At 45.7% G+C, this 13,516-nt stretch overlaps 1 protein-coding gene across 1 annotated transcript; it reads right to left on the minus strand.

Moving 5' to 3' along the window:
* Nucleotides 1-1,700: 1,700 nt before the first annotated feature.
* On the minus strand, nucleotides 1,701-12,633 carry NDUFS7 (NADH:ubiquinone oxidoreductase core subunit S7). The gene is made up of 8 exons (XM_044269236.1): nucleotides 12,533-12,633; nucleotides 12,346-12,382; nucleotides 12,198-12,266; nucleotides 8,527-8,644; nucleotides 7,422-7,601; nucleotides 6,626-6,672; nucleotides 5,994-6,082; nucleotides 1,701-1,972 (listed from the first exon to the last, which is right to left on the minus strand). The coding sequence occupies exons 1-8, from the start codon at nucleotides 12,546-12,548 to the stop codon at nucleotides 1,875-1,877; spliced, it is 654 nt and encodes a 217-aa protein (XP_044125171.1). The 5' UTR covers nucleotides 12,549-12,633; the 3' UTR covers nucleotides 1,701-1,874.
* Between the last annotated feature and the right edge of the window lie 883 nt (nucleotides 12,634-13,516).

Genomic DNA, 13,516 nt, shown 5'->3' on the forward strand with positions numbered 1-13,516 from the left:
TCATACGTTGGCAGCATATAAGTAAAATATACTCACTCAATGTCCTAGCTGACTACTGTGTGCTCAGCCGACTTGAGCACCATTGCTCTACTAAGCTCACATTTTATTAAAAGGGCATCTGTCACCAAATTTAGGCCCCATACACCCGACCGCATCCTGCGGTCCTCAAACTGTGACTTCGATGTGTCCACATTTCACAGACCAATATAGGACATGTTCTATCCTTACAGAACAGACATCTGGACGTGGAATGCACATGGATCATCCGCAAAAAGATAGACCATGTCCACAAAATACGGACCTACTGAAAACAATGGGTTAGCAAATAAATTTCAGACATTACATAGACTGGATATGCCATTTGGGGACAGCAAAACGGATAGAGTCGTGTGCCTAGGGCCTTTTGAGAGTTAATGGAACTGACGTGATGTGTGCATGTCAGCTGAATGTAATGCTTTTAGTCCCATTTTTTTATGTTGGGTCATGGTTTAGAAAAAGATCTAATATGTAAAGCAGTGCGCTCCATCCCTGTACCGCACGTGCACCGAATGCGCTCCTGCAAGACTTCAGGGCCAGTTAGTCTTAGTGGTAGGGGTGCGGAAAAGACTGCACCTCTGCATGCAACGCTATCTACCTTGTTGCAGCTAGGGGCTCATTTACATATTATAAAAGATCTACACAGCAAATGTAGAATAGCTAGCCCGCAGTTGGTGCTCTTCCTGCCTTACGCTGAATCCTGATTGTAATGATATTCCTAAAGGCTGCAACAGAACTACATAAGATGTTGTAGGGAAATGAAGGCATAAACCACTACTCCTGCAGGAAATAAAGAATGAAAGTGCCCCACACAAGCAGAGCAAAGTACGAATTGGGAGTTGTCCGTACACCATAAAATGTTGTAGGGAAATGAAGGCATAAACCACTACTCCTGCAGGAAATAAAGAATGAAAGCGCCCCACACAAGCAGAGCAAAGTACGAATTGGGAGTTGGCCGTACACAATAAAATGATCTGCATGTTCTAACTAGAATACTCAGTAGATGTCTATTTCAAGGGTTTTATTGTAAAGAGCCTCCACCTAGATAAAAGGTGAGGCACAAACTCTGAAATGATATGATTATTCCAAGCCTTTAGTAAAAAGCATACATGATGCTAACATCAGCGACATGTCTAGATCTGGAAGTTTTTCCAAACTGGACATTGGTATGCCCCTATGGTCACCGCTTTATGCACCCAAAGAATGTTAGGGTAACCTGAGGAACACTACAGTCAGTATCCCTAGATGAAAATGTTTTATACCAGGGATCAATCCCATACAGATTCATCTAATGGAATGACTGGGCATGTTGCATTTCGACCTGCACAATCCTTTGTTTAAATGGATACACCCCGCCCCCCCGCTTTGAGAAGATATCTACGTTCAGCGGAGGCATAGATGATAGATACGTCGATATGAGTATATCTATCGTCCCACAGCTATGCTATGTTCATTGAAAATTGCATGCTTGTTCCAGTCTATTCACATGCAAAAAAAAAAAACTGTGGACGTGCTAAGGATTTTAAAATCTGTCCAAATCTTTCAACCATGGTTTTTCCACTACAGCCAGGTGTCCTTTTTCCCACCTATTATCACACTACGGCCTGGGAGCTGGCCCAGATGTACTGTGAAGTGTGTCCCAGAGTGAAATAACACCACCATCATAAGGTTACAGTCCTTTTTAATGTTCTTTAAAGCACAGGTTGGAAGATAAGCCAGTCAGACAGAGGCAAAATCTGCTCATATATCGACAGGATCAGATTGACAGCAGCACATCCGTGTTTGCACAAAGAGGCCAGACTGTGCATTTCTACGTATAAATAACTAACACAACACGCTTATTTCCGATACCAGGTCCGGATCTTCTTTTCTCTCTTGATCTTCTTTTGCAGCTGCAGGATACCGTATAAGAGAGCTTCAGCAGTAGGAGGGCAGCCTGGAAATAACCCAAGTAAAAGGAAGTTATCATCAAACATTTGGAAGTGGAAACTGTTCTATGTACAACTAGATTACAGAACATGGCTGATACCTGTAGCTATATTGAGGATAGACAAGAGGCATTCAGAGTGCAGCACTCAAAGATGGACATTCACCTGGAGAAGAAAAAGCTCAGTCTCCAGAGGTGACCAGGCTTCTTCACCACAAGAACTGTGAATCTGTGGAATAGTCTACCTCTAAATGTGGTCAAAGCAGGGACAGTGATGGCTTCACAAAAAGCTTAGATGAATTCTTAGAATGAAATGGCATTAACAAGTACAGTGCACGTTACCTCTATAGAGGGAATCTGTCACCTCCCTGCGACTTCCCTATCAAATAGTTAGCAAAGACACATAGCTGTGGTTCACCTGGTTAAAACAGTTTGTTTTAGTTGACCAAGGCTGTGTTCCCGAGTTACAGTGCTTTTTCTTAATATGTAAATATGGCCATTAGTGCAGTGGGGGTGTCACTATTGCTCTTCTTGCACCCATTTCTGTGGTCAGCCCCTCCTTCACTGCTCTGCCTGGCCCTGTCAATCAAAGCAGCCTGGCAGGTGCTGAAATGAACAGAGTTTGGGTGCAACAAGAGCAATAGTGACACCCCCCATTGCACCAATGGCCACATTTACATATTAAGAAAAAGTATGGTAACTTGGGAACAGAGCCTCAGATCAACAACAGAAAAACAGCATTTTAATCATGTGAACCACAGCTATGAGTCTAGGCAAAGTGTTTCACAGGGAGGTTACTGGTTTTTGATTCTCTTTCAAGATGGCGCCCACTAAGAAGCTGAGTGGGCACCATAGACCCCAGGTACCTACTGTTTTACTCAGCAGACACCCTGAGATAAATTTGGTTATCGACGATATTTCCGATCACGGCATTTTAACCACTCAGATGCCAAGGTTAATTGCACCCATGAAATCTGAGAGGTCTCGCTCCCGAGGCCCGAATGATCAGGGGAGCTGTTCTTTGCTGTGGCAGCCTCCATAGACTGCAATGGTAATTCATTACAGTCTACGAAAGAAGCGATCTGACAATTCCATGTTGAAGTCCCCTAGGGAAACTTACAAAGAATAAAAAATTATTCAAAAATTACTCCCCTATCCATATATTAAAGATCTGCTTTCAGCATGATCGGGCATATTGCCTTGCATTGTTGATCATGCTGATTAAAACGATACCTTAATTACCTTTGTGCGTAGTAGTGTTCCCAAGATATCAGCATTTTTATTATGTTAACTAGCACAAGGACCCGGCTTCGCACAGGTATATGTCATCCATTTCATTTAATGTTGTGTGTGTCATTAAAGGGAACCTGTCACCTGGAAAACACATATTAAACCAACCACAGTACCTGAAATTATCCCCCAGAGTGTTGCTAATCATGATTTTCTTTCCTCATTCTGTCTCCTCATATTTGTTAAAATCGCAGTTTTAATGTCCGTTTGCGCCTTCGCCAAGTCAGGCTTGAGGTCAAGAGGGCAGCGGCCTCCTTGCTTCAAGGCATGATAAGCCCACCCCTTACCCCTCCTCTCTACATTGTGATGGACTTCTTGCTCTGATGCCGGGGCCGCGCTCTTCTCACGCATGCGCCGTGCACTGCCCGTTACAGCGCAATTCTAGCTCCTTTACTCACCGCCTTCATTTTGCAGACTGCGCATGCTCCGTTCAGTTCCATCACGCTCACGCATGGCCATCGCTTCTCGTCTTTAGCGTAAGTGTGATTACTGGCTTCAGGCGCTGCATAACGCAAGCCAGTGATCACGCTCACGCTAAAGACGAGAAGCGACGGCCGGGCAGGAGCGCGATGGAACTGAACGGCACATGTGCAGTCTGCAAAATGAAGGCGGTGAGTGAGGGAGGGAGCCGGGATCGCGCTGTAACAGGCAGTGCACGGCGCATGCGTGAGAAGAGCGCGCTCCCGGCATCACGGCAAGATATCCATCACAATGTAGAGAGAAGGGGTAAGGGGCGGGGTTATTGTGCCCCCTTGACCTCAAGCCTGACTTGGAGAAGGCGCCAACAGACATTAAAACTGCGATTTTAACAAATATGAGGAGACAGAATGAGGAGAAAAAAAAATCATTATTAGCAACACACTGGGGGATACTTTAAGGTACTGTGGTTAGTTTAATATGTGTTTTCCAGGTGACAGGTTCCCTTTAAAGCTGACCTACAGCAGTAAATTAAAATGTCTGGGTTGTTATGGAAGCCTGGTGTAAAACTGTGTGTATGTGGAGAGTAAGGGCCTGCGAGCTTCTATTGGCTGATAAGGGTCATGTGACCAGGCTTCTATTGGCTAATACATTTTTTGGGAACATCTCACGCAGGGATGTCCTTTTGAACAGCTCACTCTCAGACAGCAGCACTGTGCTGTCTGAGCTTAGGCTGCAGGGAGAAATCACCGTCCCTCCCACCCCTGAAGCTGACAAGTTGATTTTTACCCTAATTTTTTTTCAATCCCTGTCAGCTGCAGAGTGACTCATTCGGCATTATAGTGGTTCCACACCTCTGGACCACCAATGTTACATTATAAGACCACTCAGTCAGCAATGTTTTTTTTTTTTTTTTTTTTTTTTTTTTTTTTTTTTTAGGGGCTCAATATGTTTTTACTTAAGGATGATATTGGGGGTGTCTGAATACAGGGCTGGACATGTCTAGCCATGGTAATCAAAAGGGGAAGGGGGCATGCACAGAGGAGATGGATCTTAGAATAGCACAGTGCTCCAAGCCTTCTGGCTCCCCATTGGTGCTAGAAAGAGCGACTCAAAAACGCAACCAACCATCGATTTCAACGAAACTTGATATACACATCCCTTGCTACCTGGAAAGAAATCTTGTGGGGGTCAGAGGTCTCTAGTACCTACTGTTCCCGAGATATTCCTAAAAAATATGGCACATCACATGACCTACATTAGCCAATAGTAGCCTGCAGGTCTTGCTCTTCATATCCCAACTGCCATACACACAGTCACATGTCCCTTATCAGCCAATAGAAGCTTGCAGGTCCGTAGTCTCCACATACACACCGTTTTACACCAGGTTTCCATAACAACCCAGCCATTTTTCTTAAAAACCACACCCCCAGGACCCGCTAAACCACACCCTGATTTGGTTAGACCACGCCCCCTCCCACTCTGCAGCCAACAGGGATAGAAAAAATTAAGGTAAAAATCAGCTTCTGTCCCTGTAGCTCACGCTCGGACAGCACAGTGCTGCTGTCTGAGAGTGAGACGTTCAAAAGGACATCCCTGCATGAGATATTCCCAAAAAATGCATTAGCCAATAGAAGCCTGGTCACATGACCCTTATCAGCCAATAGAAGCTCGCAGGCTCTTAGTCTCCACAAATGCACAGTTATACACCAGGTTTCCATAACAACCCAGCTATTTTTCTTCACTGCTGTATGTCAGTTTTAAAGGGGAAGGGCGCTGTGGATGTCACTGTTATGGGGGATACTGTCAATATCTTTTAAAGGTGTTGTTCATGTTTGGGGGCCTGTCAGCTAATGACCTTCCACATTACTGAATCTGCAGAGGTAAGCATACGTACCTGCTCCCTGCCACAGGGTTCTGGCTCCTTCAGTCACTCGCCGCTATTTTCTGATCCGTCACATGTGCCGTTGCATGGCCCCATGCAGCACATCAATTGGTCACATAATGCACATGGACACATCACAGTTGCAGCCAGTCATTAACTGCAGTGGGACACATGCCCCCATCAAACTGGATGCAGCAGAGGACCAAAGAAGCGAGAATACTGTGGCAGGGAGCAGGTAAGTATGCTTTGGTTCACAGGCCCGGGAAGTGGGGGAAGGTGTCTGGCCGAAAGGCCCCCGAAGATGTCAACTCCATTTAGGCAAATGCACAGAATAAAACAGTGTAGTAACCCTTTAAGCCTTTATTCAGCACAACAGAACTTCCAGGCAAAACATAACTTGAAGATATAATTGAGAATAACCAATATTAAGTCAGTTACCTGGAACATAGATATCAACGGGAACAATTCTGTCACAGCCTCGCACTACGGAATATGAGTAATGGTAGTAGCCTCCTCCATTAGCACAGCTGTAGGACAAACAGATTAAGCAGTGTGAAAATTACAACTCTATTTACAGGAGAAGGGGCATATCAGCTGGCATCGCCATGCCGAGAAAAATATGTACTTATTGTAAAAACACACACAATGGCCAAAGTGCAGTTGTAGGGTAAATCCACATGGGTCAGACTTGCTGTGGATTATCTTCACAGCAAATCAGCAAGACAAATCTACGATCTGCACTGAATCCTACCGGTTTTCCACTGTGGATGAATCCTACCTCACGCATTTGCTGCTGAACATGCTGAGGATTTTAAAAGAAGTCAACTTCTGCATGGAAAATCTGTACAGCAAGTGAGTGAGATTTGCCTGGTACTGTAATCCACTGCAGATTTCACCTGCATGCAAGAAACATGCAAGCTGCTTCAGCTCCAGGCTGACATCGCTCTAGGTTTTCTTTTCTGCCCACATCATGGGTCAGTACATCTCCCTGCACAGCTCTGCAGTTGATGCATCACTGTTGTATTACCCCGCACAAGTCTAATGTTCTATTAAGCAAATAATCAGTGTACCTGCCCATGGAGACTACATAACGTGGCTCTGGCATCTGATCATAAACCTGTGAATGATAGAATAAACGTGTTAGTGGCATTATTACACTTCTTGACAAGATCAGGGATTGCCTGTCCGCACTGACTAAACTTGAAAACATGCCTTCGGGAAATAAAATACTTCATTCTGACCCAGTGTAAAAAGTTACTATGCAAAAGTACAGCATAGATTAGGGTACTTTCACACTAGCATTATTCTTTTCCGGCATAGAGTTCCGTCCTAGGGGCTCAATACCGGAAAAGAACTGATCAGTTTTATCCTAATGCATTCTGAATGGAGAGCAATCCGTTCAGGATGCATCAGGATGTCTTCAGTTCAGTCTTTTTGCCTTTTCAGGATGGAGATAATACCACAGCATGCTGCAGTTTTATCTCTGGCCAAAATTCTGGAACACTTGCCGGAATGCTGGATCTGGCATTTTTTCCCATTGAAATGCATTAATGCCGGATCTGGCCCAAAGTGTTGCAAAATGGATCCGGCATTGCGGTCTGCGCATGCTTAGACCTCAAAATTTTTTAAAAATAAATCAATGACGGATTCGTTTTTCTGGATGACACCGGAGAGACGGATCCGGCATTTCAATGCATTTGTCAGATGGATCAGGATCCTGATCCGTCTGACAAATGCCATCAGTTTGCATACGTTTTGACGAAACTGCCTGCCAGAATCCTCTACTGCAAGTGTGAAAGTACCCTTATTCTGACACATGGACCACACTATTTACTGGTACAAAAAATTTGAAGAACAAATACTTGCCTTTCTTAGGGCAGGTGCCATCTTATTGGTGAGAGTCCCAGCCACAATCATGACATCTGCCTGCCTAGGGCTAGCACGGAAAACAACACCAAACCGATCCATGTCGTAGCGTGGGGCAGCCATGTGCATCATCTCCACGGCACAACATGCCAGCCCAAAGGTCATGGGCCACAGGGAGCTCTGTAGGTATAATATAGGGAAATGACGACGTGGTGCTTCAGTACAAAAAACGATACTCAGCCCCCCTGCAAAGATACTAAGGGCACCTGCCATGTGAAATATCTATATGATGCCTAAGTTAAAGGGGACTGAAGTACTGAGGACTCATCCCTCAGGACAGATCAGTTTGGCACGGGTCCAACAACCAGCACCGAAACTACACAGCTCCATCCACTTTGAAGTGGCCGTGCCCTATTTCTGCATTCACGTAAATTAAAGTTAGCTGACAGCCCACAGAACTGGAGATCAGGGGAGCTGCAAGTAGCTTCAGCGATACTTGGTCTGGATGGATGTGTAGTGTAGGAGGACAACTCCGGAAAGACTGTCATCCCCTCCTCTTGTACAGCCTAGCCATCTAATAGAGCAGGGTGAAGGAAACAGCTCACAGGACTGGAGATCAGGGGAGCTGCAAGTAGCTTCAGCGATACTTGGTCTGGATGGATGTGTAGTGTAGGAGGACAACTCCGGAAAGACTGTCATCCCCTCCTCTTGTACAGCCTAGCCATCTAATAGAGCAGGGTGAAGGAAACAGCTCACAGGACTGGAGATCAGGGGAGCTGCAAGTAGCTTCAGCGATACTTGGTCTGGATGGATGTGTAGTGTAGGAGGACAACTCTAGAAAGACTGTCATCCCCTCCTCTTGAACAGCCCAGCCATCTAATAGAGCAGGGTGAAGGAAATAGCTCACAGAACCCTAGAATTCCAGTCTGGGAAATAGGGGCTTTTGTAGAACTCAATATACAGTTACAGACCACTACTTTCAGTGGGAGATGCATGACAGTGAATAGCCCATTTACAGAAACTTTCCACACGTGACCAGCTACTCTAAATTCTGCAGTGTCGTTCTAGTAAATGCTTGTATGTAAAAACAATACAAAAAACGTACCCTTCTTGCCCAGTTCATTAGGTCATCGAGCTTTGTGACGACAAACTCGCCCTTGCTGCTCACTGCTGATGGCTGTGCTGCACTGACAGCGCTGCTCTTCTGTCTGATCGGTAAAGCACTGAAACAAGACAAATTTATCAGGTGTGACTACTGCACTGGAGGGGTATGAGGCACTGCCACTGCCCATTAGAGAGCCATTCAGCAGGTGCTTTTAAGAAATGTAATGACAATTCTGGTTTTGATATGGAGCTCTACGTACCTAAATGGTGGTGAAAACGAGCCTGGCTACCTGGTGGCAGCATGAACTCATTCTGATCCTGAGAACCAGGCAGTGCTGGCATAGGGCATCCAAGGTATTATACAGGAAATACTCCCACCACTTAATTACGCCACATGGATGTCACAGAAAGGGTTTGCGGCATGTGACTCCACAAACCCACCCTACAAGCCAGAAGGCAGAGCCACTCTGGCAGACCTGGCATGCCCATGCCATACATTAATGACCTTTCACATGAAATATGAAACAGCAGATTGTTGGGTGGAGAGAAGCAGGACCAGCGGCTAACAGCTGACTGTCTTGCAGAGTTCTTTTTGAAACGTGTTTGCCTTCATGATACAGCCCTTTAAGGAAATCTGTCAGCTCTACACGAATAGAACATCTGGAGAATGTGCAACAGAACTCACATGTACAGATCTCAACAGGGTGAACATGGTGTCCAAGCTGTCAGTCACTGATAGGGCCCAGAATGAGTGGAAATTTAAATGTATAAAGTTTTTCTGAATCTTTTCTCATAAAACCATGTATCAATCTGCTCAGCTTCTCCTCCTCTAAAATATTCTGCCTGTAGCTTACATTGCAATGTTATGGTGACAGGTTCCCTTTAAGAATCTGCTGCATTGATATGTGACAGGGAGAAACCAGTCAACTGTCCCATTCAGGAGATATCCGAGCAAAGGGGTTTAAAAGTTTTTTGTTTACATTAACTCCATATATACAGGTGTATAGTGAATATCCCGGACAGGACAGATGTGCAGTGTACAGTGGAATGGACACATAGTCCATATATACAGGTGTATAGTGAACACCCTGTGCTTTTCATACATGGGATGGAAAGGACAGATGTGCAGTGTACAGTGGAATGGACACATATTATATATATATACAGGTGTATAGTGAATACCCAGTGCTTCTCATACATGGGATGGACAGGACAGATGTGTAGTGTACAGCGGAATGGACACATATTCAATATATACAGGAGGATAGTGAATACCCCGTGCTTCTCATACATGGGATGGACAGGACAGATGTGTAGTGTACAGCAGAATGGACACATATTCAATATATACAGGAGGATAGTGAATACCCCGTGCTTCTCATACATGGGATGGACAGGACAGATGTGTAGTGTACAGTGGAATGGACACATATTCCATATATACAGGTGTATAGTGAATACCCCGTACTTCTCATACATGGGATGGACAGGACAGATGTGTAGTGTAGAGTGGAATGGACACATATTCCATATATACAGGAGGATAGTGAATACCCCGTGCTTCTCATACAATGGGATGGACAGGAAAGATGTGCAGTGTACAGTGGAATGGACACATATTCCATATATACAGGTGTATAGTGAACACCCCGTGCTTCTCATACATGGGATGGACAGGACAGATGTGTAGTGTACAGTGGAATGGACACATATTCCATATATACAGGTGTATAGTGAATACCCCGTACTTCTCATACATGGGATGGAAAGGACAGATGTGCAGTGTACAGTGGAATGGACACATATTATATATATACAGGTGTATAGTGAATACCCAGTGCTTCTCATACATGGGATGGACAGGACAGATGTGTAGTGTACAGCAGAATGGACACATATTCAATATATACAGGAGGATAGTGAATACCCCGTGCTTCTCATACATGGGATGGACAGGACAGATGTGTAGTGTACAGTGGAATGGACACATAGTCCATATATACAGGTGTATAGTGAACACCCTGTGCTTTTCATACATGGGATGGAAAGGACAGATGTGCAGTGTACAGTGGAATGGACACATATTATATATATACAGGTGTATAGTGAATACCCAGTGCTTCTCATACATGGGATGGACAGGACAGATGTGTAGTGTACAGCAGAATGGACACATATTCAATATATACAGGAGGATAGTGAATACCCCGTGCTTCTCATACATGGGATGGACAGGACAGATGTGTAGTGTACAGTGGAATGGACACATATTCCATATATACAGGTGTATAGTGAATACCCCGTACTTCTCATACATGGGATGGACAGGACAGATGTGTAGTGTAGAGTGGAATGGACACATATTCCATATATACAGGAGGATAGTGAATACCCCGTGCTTCTCATACAATGGGATGGACAGGAAAGATGTGCAGTGTACAGTGGAATGGACACATATTCCATATATACAGGTGTATAGTGAACACCCCGTGCTTCTCATACATGGGATGGACAGGACAGATGTGTAGTGTACAGTGGAATGGACACATATTCCATATATACAGGTGTATAGTGAATACCCCGTACTTCTCATACATGGGATGGACAGGACAGATGTGTAGTGTAGAGTGGAATGGACACATATTCCATATATACAGGAGGATAGTGAATACCCCGTGCTTCTCATACATGGGATGGACAGGACAAATGTGTAGTGTATAGTGGAATGGACACATATTCCATATATACAGGAGTATAGTGAATACCCCGTGCTTCTCATACATGGGATGGACAGGACAGATGTGCAGTGTACAGAGGAATGGACATATATTCCATATATACAGGTGTATAGTGAACACCCCGTGCTTCTCATACATGGGATGGACAGCACAGATGTGTAGTGTACAGTGGAATGGACACATATTCCATACATACAGGTGTATAGTGAACACCCCGTGCTTCTCATACATGGGATGGACAGCACAGATGTGTAGTGTACAGTGGAATGGACATATATTCCATATATACAGGTGTATAGTGAATACCCCGTGCTTCTCATACATGGGATGGACAGTACAGATGTGTAGTGTACAGTGGAATGGACATATATTCCATATATACAGGTGTATAGTGAATACCCCGTGCTTCTCATACATGGGATGGACAGGACAGATGTGCAGTGTACAGTGGAATGGACACATATTCCATATATACAGGTGTATAGTGAATACCCCGTGCTTCTCATACATGGGATGGACAGGACAGATGTGCAGTGTACAGTGGAATGGACACATATTCCATATATACAGGAGTATAGTGAATACCCCGTGCTTCTCATACATGGGATGAACAGCACAGATGTGTAGTGTACAGTGGAATGGACACATATTCAATATATACAGGAGGATAGTGAATACCCCGTGCTTCTCATACATGGGATGAACAGCACAGATGTGTAGTGTACAGTGGAAAGGACACATATTCCATATATACATGAGGATAGTGAATACCCCGTGCTTCTCATACATGGGATGGACAGGAAAGATGTGTAGTGTACAGTGGAATGGACACATATTCCATATATACAGATGTATAGTGAACACCCTGTGCTTCTCATTCTGCTTTGAGTACATGCTGCCATACTGGAGCTCTTTGTAGCTGAATGGTCATTACCTGGTGGCATTGTCGCCGTCTGTGGCCGCCTGCCAGACACGAGTGTGGAGGGCTGCAACAGGCAGAGGTCTGCAGAGAGGGAGAACATTAGTGATATGGAGAAGACCCTGCACTGAGGGGGAGATGTACGAGCATGGCCATCACTTACCGAGCAGTCTGCAGCCAGAGCCGAGACAGCCTGGGAACTGCAGGGAAACAGAACATGATAAGTACGGTACAGCCCGAGCTAGCCTATTATACAGGGTGACTACGGGAGCGCTCAGATGTCTGGACAATTACAGCCCTCATTAATGTCCTTGGTGACAACAACTTCGTGTTTTCGGTGACCCTCTCACCTGTCAGCGCGGCCATCTTTGCTTAGTTCGCCCCCTAGACGCTTCCGGCGAGCGCTTGCGTGCGGTCCGTGCAGAAAGTCATTCCCCGGACTACAAGGCCAATGTTATCGGGTTCCGGAAGTGATGGGTTGTAGTGAAGCAGTTACATAAACTACATCGTAGCCTGCTGACTTCAGTCTGCTTGCCAGTGCCACTTATGTGCAGTGTGGTGTTGGACTTAAACCCTGACCACTGGTGAAGGCAATATTCCTTTTTACAGCCCGTACCCTGTTTTATAGTATATACACACTTTACAAGGCCTATACTCTTAGATGTGGAGGGGGAAACCTGGAGCAGTGTGGAACTGGGACACCAGGGGTAGGGGGTCCTGGGGCAGAAGTACCAAGTGTGGAGCTGGGACACAAGGGGGAGTGGTGACCTGGAGCAGAAGTACCAAGTGTGGGAGTATCTGAATCAGAGGCATTACAGGGTGAGGGGACTGGAGCAGAGGCACTAGAGGGGTACGGGAATGGAGCAGAGGCACTAGAGGGACGGGGGACTGGAGCAAAGGCACTAGAGAAGTGGGGGACTGGAGCAGAGGCACTAGAGGGGTGGGGGAATGGAGCAGAGGCACTAGAGGTTGAGAGACTGGAGCAGAGGCACTAGAGGGGTGGGGGAATGGGGCAGAGGCACTAGAGGGTGAGAGACTGGAGCAGAGGCACAAGAGGGGTGGGGGAATGGGGCAGAGGCACTAGAGGGTGAGAGACTGGAGCAGAGGCACAAGAGAGGTGGGGGACTGGAGCAGAGGCACTAGAGGGGTGGGGGACTGGAGAAGAGGCACGAGAGGGGTGGGGACTGGAGCAGAGGCACTAGAGGGGTGGGGGACTAGAGCAGAGGCACTAGAGGGGTGGAGGAATGGAGCAGAGGCACTAGAGGGACGGGGGACTGGAGCAAAGGCACTAGAGAAGTGGGGGACTGGAGCAGAGGCACTAGAGGGGTGGGGGA

This window comes from Bufo gargarizans, chromosome 1 (assembly GCF_014858855.1).
Source record: "Bufo gargarizans isolate SCDJY-AF-19 chromosome 1, ASM1485885v1, whole genome shotgun sequence".
Classification (NCBI taxonomy): Eukaryota; Metazoa; Chordata; class Amphibia; order Anura; family Bufonidae; genus Bufo; species Bufo gargarizans.

Excerpts from the sequence above, each read along its gene's own strand:
- NDUFS7 (XM_044269236.1), bottom strand. Across the intron at positions 8,645-12,197 it reads GACGGCGACAATGCCACCAG|TGCTTTACCGATCAGACAGA; the intron begins GTAATGACCATT and ends GTCTTGTTTCAG. Across the intron at positions 6,083-6,625 it reads TATGTAGTCTCCATGGGCAG|CTGTGCTAATGGAGGAGGCT; the intron begins GTACACTGATTA and ends TTTGTCCTACAG.